General features: G+C 44.0%; 1 protein-coding gene across 6 annotated transcripts in view; it reads left to right on the top strand.

The window, feature by feature from the left end:
- The window catches only part of NPAS2 (neuronal PAS domain protein 2), a 199,227-nt gene that overhangs the window by 141,864 nt on the left and 34,772 nt on the right, over positions 1-22,591 (top strand). For all 6 annotated transcript variants that reach the window (XM_075130506.1, XM_048857779.2, XM_048857768.2 and 3 more), the window contains 6 exons: positions 8,222-8,340; positions 10,866-10,948; positions 12,402-12,508; positions 14,117-14,264; positions 20,065-20,146; positions 21,136-21,277. In XM_075130506.1, coding sequence (XP_074986607.1) covers positions 8,222-8,340; positions 10,866-10,948; positions 12,402-12,508; positions 14,117-14,264; positions 20,065-20,146; positions 21,136-21,277 — 681 coding nt within the window. The remainder of the gene's footprint in view (positions 1-8,221; positions 8,341-10,865; positions 10,949-12,401; positions 12,509-14,116; positions 14,265-20,064; positions 20,147-21,135; positions 21,278-22,591) is intronic.

Genomic DNA, 22,591 nt, shown 5'->3' with positions numbered 1-22,591 from the left:
GTCTCCTCCTGAAAAACAAGGGACTACCAGAAGATGGGGGTAAAACTCCTCTTTACTACTTTATACACAATTTAAAAAGTGTGTGGGGAAAGAAAATAATTTTCTTTGAGATGAACAACCACCCTTTGGTCTAGTGAGCAACACTTTCAAGGCATACTTAAGGGGTAGGATAGTATCCTACTTCTCCCACATAAAGAGCCAAACAAGATGAGCTGGTGAATTTAATGGAAATGCTCAAGGAGGCAGACCTCAACTATGCTGATTCACCCACTTTGGTTAAACTCTAAGAGGTGACCAGTGTCAGATATGAAATGACTAAAATAACCTCAGCACAGTGTGAATTTGCTTTGGTTAGATTGAATCAGATGTACTGGGAATCTGGCAATAAAGCTGGGTAATTATTAGCACCTGGACTTACAGTAAAATCACTAAAAGCTATAATCAATTAAATTCACTCTAGTGATGGGCCAGAGTATCACTGATCATTAAAGTATTAATGAACAATTCTCCAAATTTTACCAGTGCTTGTATTTAGAGGAAGACCACCCCGTCAATGAGTTCTTTGAGGAATACACCCAAAATCTGCAACTCCCCCAACTAACAGAAGAACACTAAATTTGGCATGATTTCTTATTACATTCCTCTGAAATTATGGCTATGAAATTAGGTATGGCCCTGAGCCTAGATGGCTTTCCAGATGAATTTTATGGCCAGTTCAGACACCCTGGCTCCCAGACTGACCGAATTATATACAGAAGCTTTTGGGAGACTAACCCTGTCCCTCTCAGTGAATGAAGCCCTATCTCAGTCACCCTTAAAGTCTGAAAAAGATGCTCAGGAATGTGTTAGCTATCCTTAATCAACTCTGACATTAAAATATTGTCTAAAATCGTAGTTGGACAATCAGAAAAAAATAAAAAGGAACATAATACAGGTGGGTTTCATACAAAAGAGACATGAGTTAGACAACACTGGTCAGCTTATCGCTGTGCTGTTGTACTATCAAAACCCCTTGAAACGAATGGCAGTTGTGTCACTGGGTGTGGAAAAACCCTTCAGTAGGAGTAATTTGGAGATATTTGGTCCTTATTCTACACAAATTTGGATTTGGTCCCTCTTTCATTTCCTGGATTAGACTTTTGTAGTCCCAGTTTTAGCTCCCATGTCATAACCAATAACTATATCTCCTTTTTGTTCAATCTCCACCATAATACTAGACAGGGCTGTCCCCTGCCCACCCCCACCTGCCTTTGATTTGGCCTTAGGCCTGCTGACAATACAAATAAGGGCACATCAGGGGATACAGGATATAAAAACAGGATCCCAGGAGACAAAAATAATCTTACATGCAGATGATATGCTTTTATTCATCACCAACCCCTCAGATCATCCCTAACATATTACAAATTATGGAATTGTTTGGGAAGATTGCAGGGTACAAAATTAATTGGCATAAGTTGGAAGCTCTCCCTGTCTCCCAAAGGGTGCATAATTATGCCCTTTTAGATAATATTTTTTTCCTGGCAGAAGGTGCAAATCTGGTACTTATGAGTCCTCTTTCCTAGGAACATAAAAGAAATAGTGAAAATTAATCTCAAGCCTTTTATCACACAGAAAGCTTTGGATTTACATAGATGGCTAGCCCTCCCTCTATCCCTTTTGGGCAGAGGTAATATATTAAAGATTAATGTCCTCCCGAGATGTCTATTTGTTCTTAGCTCTTTGCCAGTTTATAGTCCCCCAAATATATTTTTTCAGAATTAACAACCTTTTTAAGACCATATTGCGAGGTGTAGGCAACACGCCCAGAGTATCTTTTGGGGAAAAAAAATACATCTACCTATTCAATCAAGAGCCTTTGGTCTGCCCAACATTAGGTTTTATTATATATCCTCAATTTTGAGCTAAATACCACAATGGCTGATCCCTCAGCATGAGTCTGAGAAAAGGGACCTGATGTTGGGGGAGACCCGATAACAGTCTTCAAATATGTTAAGGGCTTTATAGAACAGATGGTCATCAATTGTTCTCCATGTCCACTGAAGGTAATAATGGGCTTAATCGGCAGCAAGGTTAGATATTAGGTTAGATATTAGGAAAAACTTGCTAACTATATGGATAGTTAAGTACTAGAATAGGCTTCCCAGGGAGGTTTTGGAATCCCCATCACTGGAGGTTTTTAAGAATAGCTTAGACAAACACCTGTCAGGGATGGTCTAGGCATACATGGTCCTGCCACAGTGCAGAGAACTGGACTCAGAGCTGTCCCTTGGGTAGGGTGAATTGGGGTGACCGCTCTGGGCCCCACGCTTTGGGGGGCCCTGCAGGACAGTGCAGTTGGCCGGCACAGTCGGTCCTGGAAGAGATGAATCCATCACTTCCGCCCCGGACCCCGCACCCTCCCAGGGATGGCCCTGACTGGACTTGACATCCAGTTCTTGAGGTCCCTTCCAGCCCTACATTTCTATGACCCTCCCAGGCTCCGCAGCCTGGCTATGCAGGGGGAAGGAACTGTAACCCCACTACCACTAGAATGAGTCCTGAACTCAGATCTCTACCATTTCCATAAAGAGAAATCAGTTACAATTTTCGCTGCTAGGAAAGCCTGGTATCTGGTTGCTTTTAAATTTAAGTATCATCCCTTAATACATTCAAAGACTTTGATTTGGAGTAACTCAAAAATTTGAATTGCCCATAGTCCTGTTCTGTGGCTTAACTGGATTTAAAAAAGGATCGTGAGCAGAAACAACATAATTGAAAATGATTCCTTTATGCCCTTTCCTCGCCTTAGGGAGAAATTCCAACTGGGCCCAAAGAAGAAATGGCAATACCTGTAACTTAGACATGCTCTGCAACTCCAATTTGGGTCAGATGCCCTTACAACACTGCCCTTAGTCTTGGGGCTTTCTGAAACTGTTATACTGCCGACCTAAGTCAGTGGCCAGTGTGTATTCCTATCCATCAGGCACAGTGGCAATCAGTAGTGACAATGTTAGAAGGAAATAGGAACAAGAACTTTCAATCTCCCTTACTAATATTCAGTGGACTCAGATTTGTTCCAATATACATCACTGCTCCCTTGGAGTTAAGATTAATCCATCAGAAAATGATTTGGAGGATGGACTGTACTGTATATACACTTTTCAGACCCAGAGCAGTCAACCTGTGACAAATGCTGGCACTGCAATGCAGCAGCACTAGTTTACACCACACGTTGCCCTGCAATCCATCTTTTTTGGACAGAGGTAAATTATTTATTTGGGCCAATTTCTTTCTCTCTATCAAGATGGAACTGCAGGCTGACCATGCCATCCTCAGCCTAACCAAACTGTTCTGGAAACGGAAATCCTTAAAAAAACTTTGGTTGGAGAGCTCTGATTGTAGTGACGTGCCTAATTATACAACAATGAAAGTTCCAAGTGTGCCAAACTATTGAAGAATGGTACCCTTACTTGGTGAGCTTGCCAGCAATGGAACAAATAACATTTTGCAGTAGAAATGGATATGAGCCTCATTTTTTTGGAAGTATTGGAATAATCACTTAATTAAATTGCACAGTGCTTCCTAGTCCCCTCCCATCTTTCCAACTCATCCCCTCTTCAGTTCCCTTCCCCCCCTTCTATCATTCCTCTCCTGCCCTCTTTTATTAACCTTTCAGGCATTTGCTTGATCATTTTCTCGCTCTCTACGCTCTTCCTCTTTCTCTTCCATTTCTCATTTTTTTCTGAAAGGGGATAACTCTGTGGATTAGTTTATGATTTTACTTTACACGGAATCCCAAACTGGGGCTGAACAACAACATGACCATGGTTACAAATGTCTTTAACCAGTCAAAGATTGTCTTTGTTATATTACTTTTTGCCTTTAATAATGAAGATGTTTGGCCGTTATCTTGTTGTAAAATCCCAATAATTGACTCTCTACTCCAGGTTAGATTCCTTTCTTCTCTTTGCTGTTTCTGTTATGTTTATCATCTGTGTTAAGATAAGCAATAAACAATAAATCACACACGCTCAAAATGTAAACAGCATAAACTAGAGGGTTACAGTTGTATAAGAAACAAATGGTCGAAAACATTCTAAATTAAAATAAAAGTGTGGGTAGACCAGTTGGATGCTGTGTCATTCTCAGCTAGACAATGGAGCCTTTTTGTTTCATAAATATATTCCATTCATTTCACATGCAGTGATCTCTGTCCCCAAAGGTAGAAATATTTTTATCCATGGATTTTAGGGCTTGTATTTTAAAAAAAAAAAAAAAAAGTAACTTCTATTCCTGCTCCTGATTTTTAAACTCCATCAACAGCAGCTCTGCTCTTTCAATTGCAAAATCCCAAATTTGACAGATAAGTTTACTGTAGCAATTCTTATCCTTTCTGGATTACATTTTCCTTTTGGGAATATAATGCAGTCTTATATTTTGTAAATGCAAAATTTAGGACTGTGTTTTGCCTTTTTGTGCAAGCACAGAAGTCTCTCTGATGTAAGCTTGTTCATACCAAATAACCTAAAATGCTCCAGTGAAAATTCCTCAGCCCAACAGGTTTGCTGTCATGTGTTCCCCAATGAGCAGGTGCTTCCCACAAGTTAATAGGCTTACTTACCAGTTTTTTAATTTATCACACCTGCGTTTAGGAGACTTTGCTTAGGCCCTTTTGGCCTCTTAGGATCCATCCTGCATACATTTAACTATTAGAATTAAGGGTTACTACTAGGAATGGTCCTGTTGACTTCACATGTGACTGCTCATGGTATTGAGAAGTATGCCTGGAAGTAACTTTTTACAGTGCCCTTAATATGGGTGTGTATCATGCCATTGATTTTTAAACAGAACTCCCTTCTGAGATTCACAGAGTGCTGCAAAATACTCAGTGGCATGATAAAGCCCATGTAGAGCAATGCAAATTGCTGCTTATGCAGGTTCCTCCTATTTTCCTGCAGTTCATACTCCTTTTCCATTTCCCTCCACCTCTTTTATTAAGTCCCATAGAAGCCCTCATATATGCATACAAATGCAGCAGCAGAATTGGAATACAAATTCTTAGGAAGTCCTAAGAGGACCAGCAAATACATACATGCCTTACTTACGTAAGGAGAATATTTCCCTTAATTTTATGTTAATAAATCCAGTCAATTATGCCCTTAAGGCTCAGGTAGAGGATGTTTCATGTCTAGAGATTTTTTTTTTAATTATACAGATGTTGACAGCTGTACCACTTTTTTAAATGTGGAATTTTTCTTCTCCTTTGTACTTTTTGGCTCAGTACATAAATGGATCCACAATGGTCTGAACTGATTAATCACACATATGAATTCTCTACAGACTACTTATTTTTCTGTTTCTCACTGTTATTCTTGTTATCAGCTATGTATTGGGATATTGTGACTTGACAATAGCTTGCATTGGGTTCAAAAAGCAGATATAATAAATTGGCTTAATACATAAGCCAGTGAAGAGAAATCCATTATAAAAAGCCAGTACAGCAGATACCCAACATAAAAACTGCTAGCGAACTACCCATATATACTAATATACAAATTGGCTGAAAGGCAGCCTTTCTTCATCAAAGGGCATGTTTGCCTCTGTTGTGTGGTACAGAAAGGAGCCAGTGTAGGAATGCATGGCCGTCCCTCCCTGTCAATCGCAGAGGAAGGCCATATCTCCTCACCATCACACATTTAGAATGGTAATCTGTAAAAGGGGAGAAATTAGATGTCTCTAGAGCTCAGGCCCTCTGGCCTGGGCCTAGCAGTTATCGGTCATCAGGGCTCAAGCCCTCAAGCAGGGCAACGAACCCAAACAGTATAAGGGGCCCTCAGGCAGGACAGAGTAGTATATAGTCCAGGAGCCAGGCCCTTCAGCAGGGCCAGGCATCAGAAGTCTAAGGCTTCAGCCCTCAGGCAAGGCAGGGCAATACAGGGTCTAGTGTCCTAGCTCTGGCAGACCATAGACTAACATTGGCCTAAGGTGGGGAGGCTGCTGTCCCAGGGGTGAGGTGGCAGGGGCATGGGGGGACCCAGACCCACCCAACTCCACCAGGAACTAGCCCAGGGTCCTAGGAGTGGCAGATTGTTCCACCACTGGGTCAACAGGGAATCCACCCACAACACAGTGACCTGGATTCAGGCAGCAACACAGCTGGACTAGAGTAAGTTGTCCCTAGGTTACTTTCTACTATCCCCTCAGGGTGTACCTGGATCCTGGGATAACCCTCTGTCTCCCCAGGATACACCACCAGTGGCAGTTCAAGCAGCTCCTCAGCATCAGGCATGTCTGGCAGCTCTGGTGAGTCCTCGGGACAGCAGAGGTCTTCCGCAGGCTCCTGCTCTAGCAGCAGGTTGGAAGCATCTATCTCCCTCAGTGGCTCCAGCCCAGCGGAGCTGCAGGGCCTGCCTTTTGTACTTCCTGTTTCTGTTCCGCCCCACTTCTTCTAGCGGGGCGAGCATGGCCTTTCTGCTTCTGCCCATCAGGTGTGTGTGTGGCCATCCCTCCCTGTCAATCTCCAAGGGAGGCCATGCCTCCTTGCTACAGCCAGATTGTGAGAAACTTGAGAAAATAGGGTCCAGGGCCACAGATAGAGGAGAGAAAGCTCTGTGGTAGCATCCCCCACCTGCAATTGCTACGCAGGTTGAACTCTCTTTGTCAAGGGCTGTGGTCAGCTGGAGAGTGCAGGAGTCAGGAAATAGCTCCTCACCATGCAGGTTCTCCCAGGACTGTTCCAGTACTCACTTGAAGTCTGGTGCATTGACTTCAGAGGTAGCAGGACTGTGATCTCCAAGCAGCATAAGTTGGGGTGTAATTTTCTTTACTACAAGTGCTCTGAAGAGGAGGAGTTCATCCTCTGTGACACTAACGTACATTGGGATCACAGGCTAGCTAGAGGCAACATGACAACTTTGCAAACCATTGCTGAAAATGAGGGCCTGAGGGGCATGCAGGTACCAGTGGACCCTGAACATGACACGAGACCTGTGGAATCATGAAAGACACAGTTATCAGTCCATCATAAAATATTGTGGCTAAAACCCTTCCTCTTCAGCCCCTCTCCTAGTCTACTGTGCCAAGAGAGAATGGGGCAGGAACTCTCAAAAGATGCCCAACTTTGAAGACTAGCACTATATACTAAAGCCTGCTAGATTCTGCTTTTCTTTTGCTTAAAATAATTATAATTTTCAAACCTCAGTGCTATTGGGAGGAAGGGACTGGGGAGGATTGGTAAGGATAAAGGAGAGGATTAGGGTGAACAGGGAGGCTGGAGAGGGCCCAGGGATGGGGGGCAGGTTGGGGTGGATTGAAGGGAACGCTGGGGCCCTTGGGCTCAGGGAGAGAGTGTGGGTAGACTTGGGAGAGATTGAGGATGAAGTGGGGGCTGAGGGTCCCCACGGATCCAGGGAGGGGGTGGGAGGTTTGGTAAGGACAAGGGGGTTATGGTAGATGGTGCAGCTGAGGAGGGCCCAGGGCTGGGGAGGCTGGCTGGAATGGATTGAAGGGGATGTTGGGGGGGCCTATGGCTAAGGGGGAGGGTTAGGGTGAACTGGGGGTGGGAGGTGGGCTGGAGAGGGCCCAGGGATGGGGGCAGTTTGGAATGGACTGAACGGGATGCTGGGGGACCTATGGCTGAGGGAGAGAGTGTGGGTGGACTGGGGAGGAGTTGGGGATTGAGGGGGCTGAAGAATCCCCACAGATGCAGGGAGGGATTGGGGAGGATGGGCAGGGATGAAAGAGAGGGTTAGGATGGATGAGGGGGCTGCAATTGGAGTTATACATTTTAATATCTGAAGAAATATGCCTGCTAACTCCATGAAAGCCTCAGTGATATTGGTTTAAATGTTTTGCCACCAGTGACTTGAATAACACCCTTCAACCTCTAACAACACTTCTTTCATCTGCTGCCTACAAGTAATGCAATAAGATCGCTGAAATATATATTGTTTTTGTGAATGGTGAAAAGGAGCAACTGGATGTGTAGGGTTTCTTTCCAGAAAGCTGTTGTATATACCACTAGAAGGTTTGTCCTTACCTTTTATAAACATACTTCTTACTTTGAGTTAAGCTCTCATGTCTTCTTGCCAAACATGACTGATTTCGATTCAAATATATGCATATAAGCTTTAAAAGGTTTTGAGACACTCTTCTGAGTAAGATTTGTTATTAGTGCTTTTCAAATCTGTAAAATATTCAGTCAGGGCAAATCTGCTAATTTTGCTTTTTCCCTTCCCAGTGCCTAATTCCACTTGTAACTGCTTTGATGGTGCTGTTCCAGAGGCTTATAGAACATCGCTAGGAAAACAAGTCTGTTTTGTTGCTACTGTTCGACTGGCAACACCTCAGTTTATAAAGGTAAGTGCATGTAATGGAGTACATTAGTCTTAGAGGTACTATATATTCTTTCAATCGCTGTACATGCAAAATTCCAAATTTTACTAACAGAGTTCGTCAGAATACAGAGACTTCACAATCATGAATCAAAATCCAATATGTATACAACGAGTAGGGTTATTGATCTGTTGCAGGGTTGATGGAAATGGTGTTGGAAATGGTGATATATCTGTTTCTTTATACTGGGAAATGCAATCAGGGGATATCACTTGGGTGTTAGGATGCCTAGTGTAGCATTCCTTAGCTGTATTTTCCCAACACTGGGATGGAGTGAGTAGAGATGCTGAAACCATGCCCTCAGTTGGCTAGATAGGTGCATTAAAATGACCCTTCCCACTCTTCTCCCATCATGACACTAGGGAATTCAGTTTTGCGGGACAGTGCATTCAGCCCAGCACCTGCCCCTGCTGTAATTTAGTTGGCAAATGTAAGCCACTGCGTTGGCTGTCCTATCCTCTGAGGTTAAGAAATCTAATTGAGACAAATCCCCTTTGACAGCATTGGTCGCTCAGCCTCACTCCAATACTGCACAGGGATTTTTAAAGGTATTCTTGACAGATTCACAGCCCTGATTGTACAGTCGCCTCTGGAAAAGCAAGAATACTTCTCATAAACCTCAATAGTAGTATTCCTACAAATAGTACTCTGAATTTCCTTTCCTTTGTTTAGTTAAAACTCAACATTAATGTTGCATTAACATAAACTGCCTATGACAATAAGCGGCTGTGTATTGTAAGTGACCTGGACACGGCTCTGGGAGCCAGGAACTGCTGAATACAAATCTTTGCTCCTTAATTTACTTGCTAGGACCAGGGACAAGTCATTTAACCTCTGTGTCTCAATTTCCCACTCTAAAATACTTACCTTTCTGATTTTCTGAGCAAAGCGATGCCTGGCAAAGCGATGCCTGGCACTCTCTCTCTCTGTTTGTCTGTAACATGATAACGCTTAAATGCCACATCTGATCAGTGGGAGTGGGCACAAAGGCAGAGAATGGGAGCACACAGACATGGGAGACATCCCCCGCCCTGGCATGGGGTGTGTGGATTGCAAGGAAGGAGATGGGAGGGTGGACACAGGGAACTTGTGGGGTTGAATGGAAGAATGCAAGGAGGCCCTAGTGCATTCAGTGAGGTCTGCCTGGAGATGCAACAAAGTGTGCAACCCTCTAGTATTATTATTATTATTATTATTATTATTGCCATCATCCCTCTGCGTCGTTGATTTTATTTTTTCACAAAGAGGCCCCAATCCTACCTAGCATAATATGTTTACTAATTATTATTATCACTTGCTCCTATGGGGGTTGAGAGGCTTAATGAATTAGGGCCAGGTTGTTCCTGACTCTGGCATGAATGCATGTAGGAGTGGGACATGAGAACAAGGTGAAAGGAACCTACCTCTTTATGCCCCCGTACAAAGGCTGGGGAGAGTTTCAGTCCTTGCACTCAGGACACCCAAGGTAGCATGGTCCAGTGGTTAGCATGTGGGTGTGGGACTTAGGATACCCAGATGCAGTTCCCTGTTCTGCCACAGATTTCCCATGTCACCTTGCACAAGTCATATACTCTCTCTTTTCCTTCAGCTCCTTAGCTGAAAAATGGGCATAATAGTACTTCCCTATCCCACAGGGATGCTGTGAGGATGAATGTATTAAAGGATTGCACAGTGCTCAGATACAGTGGTAATATAGGAGGCCACCTGCGTACCTCGGATTGAGCCACAGAGGTGTGCTGTTCCTTCATAGGAGGGGCCATAATCGCATGCCATCACATGGGCCAGTAGTATTGAACGTCTGCAGGAGGAGAGAGCACATATTCAAGGGTGCAACAGCAGCTAAGGGCTCCTGGAGCCAAAGTACCTGCTAAAAGCACAATGCTTCTTAGGGTGTGTCTGCAGTGCAGTTAGGCACCTGTGGCTGGCCCATGCCAACTGACTCGGTCTCATGGGGATCGGGCTACGGGGCTGTTTAATTGCAGTGTAGATGTTCGGATGCAAGGTGGGAGAGTTCCAGAGCTTGGGCTGCAGCCCGAGCCTGAATGTCTACACTACTATTAAACAGCCCTTCAGGCTAAGCCCCTTAGCCCAAGTCAGCTGGCATGGGCCAGCTGCGGGTCTCTAATTGCAGTGCAGACATGCCTTCTGAGTTCCTGCCTGGGTTGTGCACTGTCCTCTACTGTGGGCTCTTACAGTGCAGCAGTTGTGCTCTTGAGATCTGTAGAGTGTTTTAAAAACATAACATCCTATATACTGTAAGAAATAATAATGATTATTAACTTGGCATGTATTGTAGAGTATTCTTTTCTTACTCTATGCGATAATGTTAGTATCAGTTTGTATTAACATTAGATTTCTATTCAACATTACCAGTTGACATCTGTACTTTCTATTTGATTATATTCCTCATACCTGCTGTGTTTTCCTATTTAACAAGAAGCAGATGAAGCTGAGAGATAAAGTTAACAAAGATCTTCTTCCCAATGCAGGAAATGTGCATAGTTGAAGAACCTTTAGAGGAATTCACTTCAAGACATAGTCTGGAATGGAAATTTTTATTTCTGGATCACAGGTTTGTGAGCAGAAAAACATACTTGGTTTTGTTTGTACCTGTTTACTGCTAGTTTCATTAGCCAGATTCTGTCAAATAATATTATGCTTCACATCAAAATAGTTTGAAGAGCCTGGTTATCAGCACTATTATGACTAAAATTGCTACACAAGCTGATGTTTGATTTCACTGATTCTGGAGCTGGATGATTTTGTCTGCATTTATTTTTTCATCAATCTTTTTTACACAAATACTGTGTGTTTAAAAAAAAAAAAATTTCCTGAAAGTATTTTGATTAGCCAATCCTTATCTGTATTAAAATGTCAGTAGGCTATGAGCTCTAACCACAACAATTTCTAATTATTATACGGCTAATTGGCTAATCCAGAAATCAGAGGTAATAATCCAGAAAAGTCAGGAGGATAGATGTTTTTTTGTGTGTAACCTGTGCATTTTAGAAAAATGTGCCATGAAAATATTTCTTTCCAAATTCAGCCATGTGTGCAACTCCAATTGGGCCAGTTGCTGAGGATCATGGAGGGCAGCTCTGTGCTGGTTTGACCAGTCTTGGGGCAGTCGGGCTGGCAAAGTTAGAGGTGTGAATTGGCTGCTCAGACACTCCATGTTCAGGCCCTGCAGAGGCCCACAATGAAAAGAAGCTTATGCAAGTTATCTCCCTGTCTGTTCCTCCAGTCTCAGTGGTACTCTTTGCTATGCAGGAGCCATAGAGGCTGCTGTTGCCTAGAACAGTTGTGGTTCTAGTGAAGTCACTTGCCCCAGGGGAGAAACAGGGAAAGGCCTGAGAATGGGCCGGGGGGGTGGGGGAGGAATGCTCCTCGAAGCAAGTTCTTGAGAGGATATTGGGCGTTCCTGGGGCGCTCAGTTCCCAGTTACCTTTTTCCTGCAAGGGAGATCTCTGTCTTACAAGTCTATGACCTCTCTGGCTGGCTGGCAACTTTGTTCAAGAGCTGCTAGCTAGCTCTGGTGTTGGGTGGGGAGAGATGTTGCTCAGCTCCTTTGCTATCTCTGGGTGTAACTCAATCAAGGAGACTCTGCTTTCCCGCAACAGGAACATCAGGGTGAGACCATGTTACTCCTGTCACCATTCCTTGGTGACACCACTGCCATATAAGGCAGTTGGATGGGGGCTGAAGTCACCAGGCAGTGCCTTGAGGGGAAAGGAATTGCTATAGAGCAGTGTCATGGTTGCTCTCCAATGGGACCTCCCATCTCAGGATGCCCGTGCCACTCTGCAGGTGTGGAACCCAGTCGGGAAGCTGAACTACAGCTGAGCTCCCTGCCCAAAGAGCAGAGAAGTCAGGATTTGGCCCATTTATTTCAGTGGGAGTTACGTATGTGTAAGTGAGAGCAGAATTTGGCGCAACTGACACTCTGAATTTCCTATTTAACATAGAAAGAGTTGCTGTGTGTTTCATTGTTTTGATTAAATAATTTGTACTGTGCCCATATGCAGAGCACCGCCTATTATAGGATACTTGCCTTTTGAAGTGCTGGGAACTTCTGGCTATGATTATTACCACATTGATGACCTAGAACTCTTAGCAAGGTGCCATGAACACTGTAAGTATTGCATAGTGTAAGCTCACATGAATTAATTGGCATGCTTGTTCTCAGTAAAATGCAGCTTCCGTTAAGATAGGTGTAAACTTGGTGGCCCAGGTTCTTACCTCTGGCACACTGCTATAAACCTATGAACTGACTTTAGTGGACTTGTTTCAGATTGAGTGTTCTTTAGCACTTAGAAGGCCAAATCCTGCTTTTGTTATTCACACAAGTAGTGCCAATGACAAGCAGTCAGGCGGACTCATTGCATGAGTGATGCAATCAGGATTTGAGCTACGTTCTGTTATTCTAGTAAACTCACACAGTCTTGGAGAAGGTCACAGCTTTGTAAACCTTCTGCAGATTGTTATCCCTGGTGTTGTTCAATATATATTTAAAATCAGGGATTATTTAAATGTACTCTATTAGGATTTTTAAAAAACACCATTTGCTAAGTGAAGAAATATAAAAATCAAGCAATCTTATTCAAATATTGCTTATAGCATTGATGGTAATTCTCAGTCTTATTACCCTGCTATGGTGTGAATGCCTGCAGTCAAAATTAGTTTTGGGATATTGACATTAAAATATAAGGCTAAATGCATTGAAGTGGGAGACCCTTGATGTTAATAAAACTAAAGCAGGAGTGAATTTGGCCCAGGAAGGTTTAAAACATTCAGGGCAAGTGTAAACTACAAAATTAAGTTGACCTAAGTTACATCAACATACAATCACCACAGTAATTAAATTGCTTTTGCGTATCCATACTACGCTCCTTGCGTCGGCCGTGTGTGCCCTCACCAGGAGCACCTGCACTGATTTAACTGCCAGTGTGGGACATTGTGATACGGCTTCTGAAAGCCAGCAACAATCGATGTAATGAACGCAGTGTCTACACTGACATTTCATCAACCTAGCTACATTGACCTAAGCACTACGCCTCTCATGAAGGTGGAGTTATTAAGTTGGTGTCGTGGGCTAGTTACATTGTGGGAGCTACATTTTAGGGTAGACACTTACAGAGATAGGTTGACGTAACTAGCTGCCTTGCATCGACCTAACTCTGTAGTGTAGGCCAGGCCTCAGTCAGGTCATCTCTGAAATCTTTACTGGCTGGGGAATTCCATTCAGTTTCAAATGATTTTCATCTATGTCTCATGTTATCTCAGTGTGTAGACTTAAGGCCAAATTTTGTACTGATTTAAACTATGTCATATAAGCCAGTGGATGTGCATAGGGTAAGTCTGCACAGGATTTAGTCCACCTTCTAAGGCATTCACATGCTCTATTTCCCTGCTATGAAACTCAGACCTTTCACATACAGTTATATAGTCTTAGAAATCAATGCCAGATGCTTATTTGGCTAATTTGTGACCTGCACTTAGAACACAGAAAGAGTTACATATAAATTGTAGTTATTAATACATGGCCATAGTTAGCATTCATCATATCTGTGCTATTTATAAGCATACTTTGTATATTTAAAATTTCAGAAAGGGATGCCTGGTGACATACATGATATGTGCTTTTACCATAAATCTCAGAGAGATTTCTTACAAAACTTTTTAAAAGTTATTTTTCACATTTTAAAATTTGTTATATGCAGTCTCCGTTTTCTACTAACAGTGATGCAGTTTGGCAAGGGAAAGTCTTGTTGTTACCGGTTTCTGACCAAAGGACAGCAGTGGATCTGGCTGCAGACCCATTACTATATCACCTACCATCAGTGGAACTCCAAGCCAGAGTTCATTGTATGCACACACACCGTAGTAAGGTAGGGAAAAGACTTAGTTATATTTGTCACCATTGTAATCAAGTCAGAGTCTATGGACCTAAAAGCACAAGAACATATGGACATTTTAATGATTTCATAAAGTCTCCTTAAGAGTCTTTCGCATAACAAAAATGAAGTCTGAATTCTGTAGAGAAAATAAGCTTCATTAAACAAATATGATCAGGTTAAGTCTGTCTTCATGCTCCATGTACCATATGAGTACAAAATTCATTTGTCAGCCATCAGACTCTTAAAATCAGCTTATTGGTTGCATTTGGCCCCCTTTGTGCCAATCCTATGATAGAAAGGGGCCGTGAAGTATCACATTACATCTAACCACTGGAGAATTCCCTCTTGTAGGTGTAACCCATACACCTCCTGGGTGTGCTGTTCTGTCCCATCTAGTGGCACCGAGACAACTTAGGCCTTGTCTACAGTACGCAGTTATTTCAGAATTAGCCGAGTTAATTCGAAATAAAACTGATTCCGTCCACACGACCAAAGCGGTTTTTTCGATTTAAAGGAATCTTTAATCCAATTTCTGTACTGCACCTCGGCAAGTGGAGTAGCGCTAAAATCGAGATCGCAGTTCCAGGTTACAGGTACTGTGGACGCAATTGGACGTTTATTGGCCTCCAGGAGCTATCCCAGAATGCTCCCTTGTGACCACTCTGGACAACACTCTCAATTCTGATGCACTAGCCAGGTAGGCAGTAAAAGACCCGGAAACTTTTGAATTTCATTTCCTGTTTGGTCACCATCAGCACAGTCCAACATCACATGAGACCACGCAGTCCCTGATTCGCAGACGAGCTCCAGCATGGTCTGAACAGGAGGTACTGGATCTCATCGCATGTTGGGGAGATGAATCTGTTATGGAACAACTACGTTCCAAAAAAAGAAACGCAAATACGTACGCTAAAGTCTTCAGAGCCATGATGGAAAGAGGCAACTCCAGGGACACAGAGCAGTGTCGTACAAAAATCAAGGAGCTCAAGCAAACGTACCAAAAAGCCAGGGAGGCAAACAGGCACTCTGGGTCACAGCCCCAAACATGCTGTTTCTACTGTGAGCTGCATGCAGTTATGAGGGGTGACGCCACCACTACCCCACCACTGTCCATGGACACCTGCAAGGGGGGAGTTGCATGGAGCGAGGAGGATGTTATTGGAGGATGAAGAGGAGGAGGAGGACAGTGAATATGCGGCAAGTGGGGAATCCATTTTCTCCCCTAGCCAGGAACTATTCTTAACACTGGACCCAATAGCCTCCCCCCACTCCCAATGCGGGCTCCCGGACCATGACCCTGGGGAAGGCACTTCTGGTGAGTGAGAGCCTGATCAGAGCCATGCGGTGGGGGGAAACCCAGCCGCGCTGGGCTGTTCGTGTTTAGTGTAAAGGGCTCATCCCTGCTCAGAGCCTCATCGGAGCCACACGGTGTGTGTGTGCGGGGGGGGGGGGGGTGTTGTGTGAAGCGATCATCCCAGAGAGCCTGCAGGCCCTCCTTTTATATGGCAAACCCACCAGGCATTGCTTGCTATGGGAAAGGGGGCCTGGCACTTTGAAAGCATTGAAATGAATGTGGAAGAAGCAGAACCCTGCGTTCCCCTAGGGCTTACCATAGCTGCCTGAAAGCTGAATTCTGTTGCCTGGCTGCTTGTGATGGCTTACTCACACCAAAGTGGCAGGCACTTCAGTATTAGAGGCAAAATGCGACCTTGTACAGAAAGAACATGTGCTGTGTACTATATATTGCTTGTTTCACTGAGAAAGTGTCCCCTTTGTTCTCTAAAATGTATCTTTTAAAATACTACCCTCCCTTTTCCTCCTCCCGCAGGTGCAAATGTTTCAACGTGGCCCCTATCTGCTCCGTCCCAGAGGCTGGTCCAGATTAGAAGGCGGAAAAAACAAACTCGGGACGACATGTTTGCCGAGCTCATGCAGTCCTCCTGCACTGATAGGGACCAGCTGAATGCATGGAGGCAAACAATTGCAGAGTCCTGTAAAGTGTTAAATGAACACGAAGAGAGGAGGGACGCACGCGATGAGAGCAGGCAGGATGCTATGGTCAAGCTAATGGGGGAGCAAACTGACATGCTCTGTTGTATGGTGGCTCTAATGCAGGAAAGGCAGCAAGACCACAGGCTGCCACTGCAGCCCCTGTATAACTGCCCTCCCTCATCTCCAAGTTCCATAGCCTCCTCACCCAGACGCCCAAGAACCGGGGGGGGGCGGGGGAGGAGGGGGAGAGAAGCTACGGGGACCCACACACTCAACCTCATAGGATTGCACAAGCAGCAGAAAGCTGGAATATCCGAAATTTTGATTTGTTTTCTGGACTTGTCTTTATGTCCTCCTCCACCCCCCTCCCCCGGGCTACCTTCTGATTTCTCTCAATGTGTTGTGCAACAAATAATAAAGAACGCTTTTTAAACAATTGTGACTTTATTTCCTTTCATATATATAGGGGGCTGGTAACTTCAAGAGAAACAAACACAACTGTCACACCGTACCCTGGCCAGTCATGAAACTGGCTTTCAAAGCTTCTCTGATGCTCAGTGCGCCCTGCTGCACTCTTCTAATTGCCCTGTTTTCTGGCTGTGCAAAATTGGCCGCCAGGCGAGTTGCCTCAACCTCCCACCCCGCCATAAACGTCTCCCCCTTACTCTCACAGATATTGTGGAGCACACAACAAGCAGCAATTACAAGTGGAATATTAGTTGTGCTGAGATCTAACCGAGTCAGTAAACTGCGCCAGTGCGCTTTCAAACGTCCAAGAACACATTCTACCACCATTCTGCACTTGCTCAGCCTATAGTTGAACTGCTCCTTACTACTGTCCAGGGTGCCTGTGTACGGCTTCATGAGCCATGGCATTAAGGGGTAGGCTGGGTCCCCGAGGATAACTATAGGCATTTCAACATCCCCAACAGTAATTTTCTGGACTGGGAAGTAAGTCCCTTCCTGCAGCTGTACAAACAGACCAGAGGTCCTGAAGATATGAGCGTCATGCACCTTTCCCGGCCATCCCACACTGATGTCGGTGAAATATCCCTTGTGATCCACCAGTGCTTGCAGCACCATGGAAAAGTACCCCTTGCGGTTTACGCAGTGGATGCCCTGGTGTTCCGGGGCCAAGATATGGATATGCGTTTTGTCTATCACCCCTCCGCAGTTAGAGAACCCCAGCGCATTAAAGCCATCCACAATGGTCTGCACATTTCCCAAAGTCACTACTCTTGATAGCAGCTGGTCAATGATCGCATTGGCTACTTGCAGCACAGCAGCCCCCACAATAGATTTGCCCACTCCAAACTGATTCCTGACTGACCTGTAGCTGTCGGGCATTGCAAGCTTCCACAGGGCTGTGGCCACTCGCTTCTCAACTGTGAGGGCTGCTCTCATTTTGGTGTCTTTGCACTTCAGGGCACAGGAAAGCAAGTCACAAAGTTCCATGAAAGTGGTCCTACGCATATGAAAGTTTCACAGCCACTGGAAATCATCCCATACCTGCAACACTAGGCAGTCCCCCCAGTCTGTGCTCGTTTCCTGGGCCCAGAATCAGCGTTCCATGGCATGAACCTGGCCCAACGCCACTATGATCTCCCAATTGCCACATGCCGTGCTTCTAGGAATGTCTGTGTCCATGTCCTCATCACTATCATAATCGCGCTGTTGTCGCTTACTCACCCGGTTTTGCAGGTACTGCACATACTGCTGGATAATGCACGAGGTATTTACAATGGTCAAAACTGCAGCGGAGATCTGAGTGGGCTCCATGCTTGCCACGCTATGGCGCCTGCATGGGTAATCCTGGGAAAAGGGCGCGAAACGTAGGAGAGCAGAGTGGCAGCGGAATAGGTGCTGTTTGGTTCACAATAGCCAAAAAAAGGCCAGAAATGGTTGTCTTCTGTAGCTTTCACGGAGGCGAGAGCCCAGGACAGACAACACGGAGAAGCTCAATAACGTGGCAAGAGCGGGAGAGCAGAGTTGGCAGCGGAAGCTGTGTTGCTCAGTTCACTATGGCCGAGCATAGTTGGCAGTGGAAGCAGTCGATGAGGAAGAGAAAGAGTAGATACTTATAGAGATTACATAGAAAGACGAGAAGAAATGCGAGATGGATTCATAGTACCAGGAGAGAAGCGGTGCACCGTACTGCACCGTCTGCTGAAAGCAGTATGGCGTCTGCACGCCAAAAAGGCGCGAAATGATTGTCTGCCATAGCTTTCACGGAGGGAGGAGTGACTGACGACACATACCCAGAAACACTCGTGAGAATGCTTTTGCCCCATCATGCACTGGGAGCTTAACCCAGAATTCCAATGGGCGGTGGGGACTGTGGGAACTGTGGGATAGGTACCCACAGTGCACCACTCCGACATTTGATGCTAGCCTCGGTACTGTGGATGCACTCCACCGAATTCACACGCTTTAGTGGGGATACACAAGACCGAAAGTATAAAATCACTTCTGAAAATTTGAATAGAATAATTTCGAAATAATTTCGTGCTGTAGAGTGACGTACCCTTAGAGAGAGAGAGAAAGAAAGAGAGAGATTAATGAGTTTGCTCTACAGCTTTAGCTAACAGCGATATGGCTTTTAGCTCATGCAGTAGAGGCTCATGCACTAACATTCAGAGGCCCCAGGTTCGATCCCGCCCACTGACAACCGGGATCTGTCGGTGTTACATAGGGATCAGCCATGCATGGTATATGGCAAATGTAATGGTAGTAGGCCACCTCTCTAACAGCCTCTGACACAAGGGGCAAGGCTGAAGGAAAGAGAGTGAGGCCAGAGTATTGATACATTTCAGCTGTTCTTGGCTGGTGGAGTGGCCCCTGGGGGCCAAGATGACTAGGAGTAGGTTAAAGCAGTTGACCAGCTCACAGATAGGGGAATTGCAAATTTGGCTTAAAGCTACCTTTTATCCCCATCCCTTCTGCTCAGCTGGAATCAGAGAATCAGGACATTCAACTGTATAAAATAGTACAAGACAGTACAATAGTACAATACAGCTTATGGATGTAAATGCAGCATAGGTGATGGTATTTCAAGTGTTGCTTTTGAAAATAAGGAGGAGGCATAACTCTCAGCTTCCTACACAGTGTTAACATAAAGCACAAGAAAATTAAAAAGCTTTGAGCGTATTTCAGAGTAAATAAAATTCTGATGTTTTGGGGACTTAGACAATAGCAAGCCACTGAGGTCTTGATTCTGTCCCCTGTTCCAGCCCCACCCCCCCACTCCAGGTCACAGTAGGCTAGGTAGGAGAAGCATAGGGCTGCTGTAAGTGGCCCGATAGGATCCAGCATAAGGGGTGTGCTGGAAGTGGTTGTAGCACTTAATGCAATGGGGATGTAGGGCCGTAGAGCAGCCCATAGGCAGCCTGCTTAAGAGTGGGGTGGGATGGAAGTGAGTGATGAAGGTTTATATGGCAGTGGGGGAACAGGCTGATCACTTAACTTTCATTTCCTGACATTCTAATATTTGGGTTTTTTTAAAGTGTGGAACTTTTGTAAAGAAATTGTAACATTGTTTTGGGTTGGACTCCAACAAAACACACTTTCAGCCTTAACGCTTTTTTAACAAATGTTTTGTTTGTGAATGGTTATATAGAAGTTGAGCAGAAATTGAAAATAAAAACACAGTCCTTCAAATCATATGCATTAAATGTGACTTGATTTCATTTATCATGTAATGGTTTACAGTATCATGTAATGTTGCTCCGTTTGTTTAAAATGCATTTTATAAAATAAAATAATGAAATGTTACTCATGTAGAATTACATTTTTCAATTAGTTATGCCGATGTTCGAGTGGAAAGGAGACAAGAACTGGCCTTGGAAACTGCACCCTCAGAAGTTGTTTCTTCAGCACTAAAGGTATAACCAGATATGTTTTTCATAAACATGCAGTAATTGTGACCTATTCTTGTGTTAACATTTCCAAAGATCTAGAAGCAATGCTGATCTAGACATATTCCCTGAATTTTATACTCCAGGGTTCGATGAGCTCTTGAACAATTATTTAAGTGAACTGGAGATGCGCATAAAAGGACAAACTTAGAGATCAGAGAGAGTGGTGAAACACAAAGCCTGGGCAGTAGCATTTGTGAGCTTTACCATGCTTCCTTGCCAACATGCTACGATTTGACCTAGAGGGGCCATTTCTAAGAGTGAGATTCCTTCTGGAACAATCATCTTGAGATTGTTTTTCATGCACAAGAATACTGCCTCCTGCATATTAAAGCAGAGTGTACAAAAGTTATTTATAAGCAGTACCCTGTCACGATAATACCTGAGTCTTTCATGTAATATATCACATGGTGATACCAATATAAGCAAGTTTTAGGAGGAAAAATTCACTCCTGTGTTGACTTGTCTGCCAAATTCCTACCTAGAGTGGATCAAAAGGTCACATTTATTACAACCTGAAAAACGGGGTTTAAATGAAATTGCCAACTCATCCTTAACTACACACTGACATGCATAAGTCTGAACCTGTCCAAAACGTGTTATCTGAAGAACAAAGGGTCCAATTTTGTGCATTGCTGAATGGTTCTGGGTATTGTCACTCACCACTGAAGGAAGAAAGAGATTCTGCAACTCAAAGGACTGGACCGAAAATGAATAGGGCAATAGCCTGCATGGTCTTTCCACAACAGTAAAAGCTCATTCATATGCAACTGGAAGGTATAGCAGAAGTAGGTGTCATAGACATTCTGGCCCAGGTTCTCTGCTGCTGTAGATTGTAATAGCTCCATGGAAGTCAGTTTATACCAGCTGAAGATCTGACCCTACGAGTACTATTAGATACATGACAGAACACCATACCCTGTCAGATGTAATATGATGTTTTTTTTTAATTTTAGGACAGTGGCTTAGGCTTGAATCCCGAACAGCACTTTAATGCACTTGAAATAGGTGTCTCAGTTCTCAACACTAGTCGGACACCCTCTGTATCATCTAGAAGCTCACACAAATCTTCCAACACACCCATGTCTGACCCTGCATGTAAGTGATGTTATGGAGCTACTGTATCAATACTTTGTTTTAAAATTAGCTAAATTACCCCCATAAAAGTGAGTGTATCATTCCTGGTGGTATAATAATTACTGGTGAGATGCTGAAGGTGCTGATGACGTGTCCATTAATTCCATCGCCCATGGACAGGTAAGTAGTTAATTGAAGGTGGTAAAATGGGCTGATGTAATCATCCATGTCTTCGGAATAAAGGGGGCTAGTTATGAAGCCTGTTGCTGTTGAGTTCTATGAAGATGAAATTTACAGTTGCTAGGCACAGTTCCAAGCTATAATATTATACTGTGTTGTCCTGGAAGTTAGTAAGGTCATCAGCTGGAAAGTTCTGAAACTCAAGGCTAAATTCAGAAGTCATGCATAAGGTTTTAGTAAAGCCCAGTGGTTCTCAACCTGTAGGCACATGCGACCTACAATGTGTTATGTGGGACGCATCCAGTACAACCTATATAGCCCTGATGATGTCACATGGGCCACAGCTGTGTGCTGATTGGGCCACAAGCAGCCCACGGGCCACAGGTTCAGAACCACTGGTACAGCCAAATGCATAGTGATACACGTAGGAACAAAGAATGCAGGTCACGCTGACAGGGCTGGGGACAGCATTCTCGATGCCGTGATTCTGAAAGGATTTAAGGGTCATGATGGCTCTCCAACTGAATACAAACTCCCAGTGCAATGCTGTGGGTGAGAGCATTAATATAATTTTTGGAAGTACAAATGGAGTTCTGAGTAGGAGTAGGGAGGTGGTATTACCTCTGCATAAGGCATTGGTGAGACCATTACCCCATTACTGTGTCCAGGTGTGGTGTCTGCACTTCAAAAAAGAATGTTGAAAAGCTGGAAGAGGTTCAAAAAAGAGCTACAAGAATGACTGAAGGTCTGGAAAACATCCCTTACAGTGAGAGACTTTAAAAGCTCAATCTGTTTAGCTTGTCAAAGAGAAACTAAGAAGTGAATTGATCATGGGGTATGAGTACCTATAGGATGAAGGTATAATGAGCTCTAACAACAGGAAGTTAAAGCTAAATAAATATAGACTAGAAATAAAGTACAGATTTTTGTTAAGGTAACCAACCATTGAAACAACTGGCTGAGGCATGTGGTGTATTCACCATCACTTGCCATCTTTAAGTCTAGATTGGCTAACTTTCTAAAAGGGATGCTCTAGCTCCAACAGAAGTTATGGGCTTGATGCAGGAATTATTAGATGAAGTTCAATCACTGTGTTATGCAGGAGGTCAAACTAGAGGATCATAATGTTCCCTCCTGACCTTAAAATCTATGAAG

Source organism: Caretta caretta, chromosome 1 (assembly GCF_965140235.1).
Source record: "Caretta caretta isolate rCarCar2 chromosome 1, rCarCar1.hap1, whole genome shotgun sequence".
In the NCBI taxonomy this organism is placed as follows: Eukaryota; Metazoa; Chordata; order Testudines; family Cheloniidae; genus Caretta; species Caretta caretta.
This window is presented reverse-complemented; position numbering and strand designations above follow the sequence as displayed.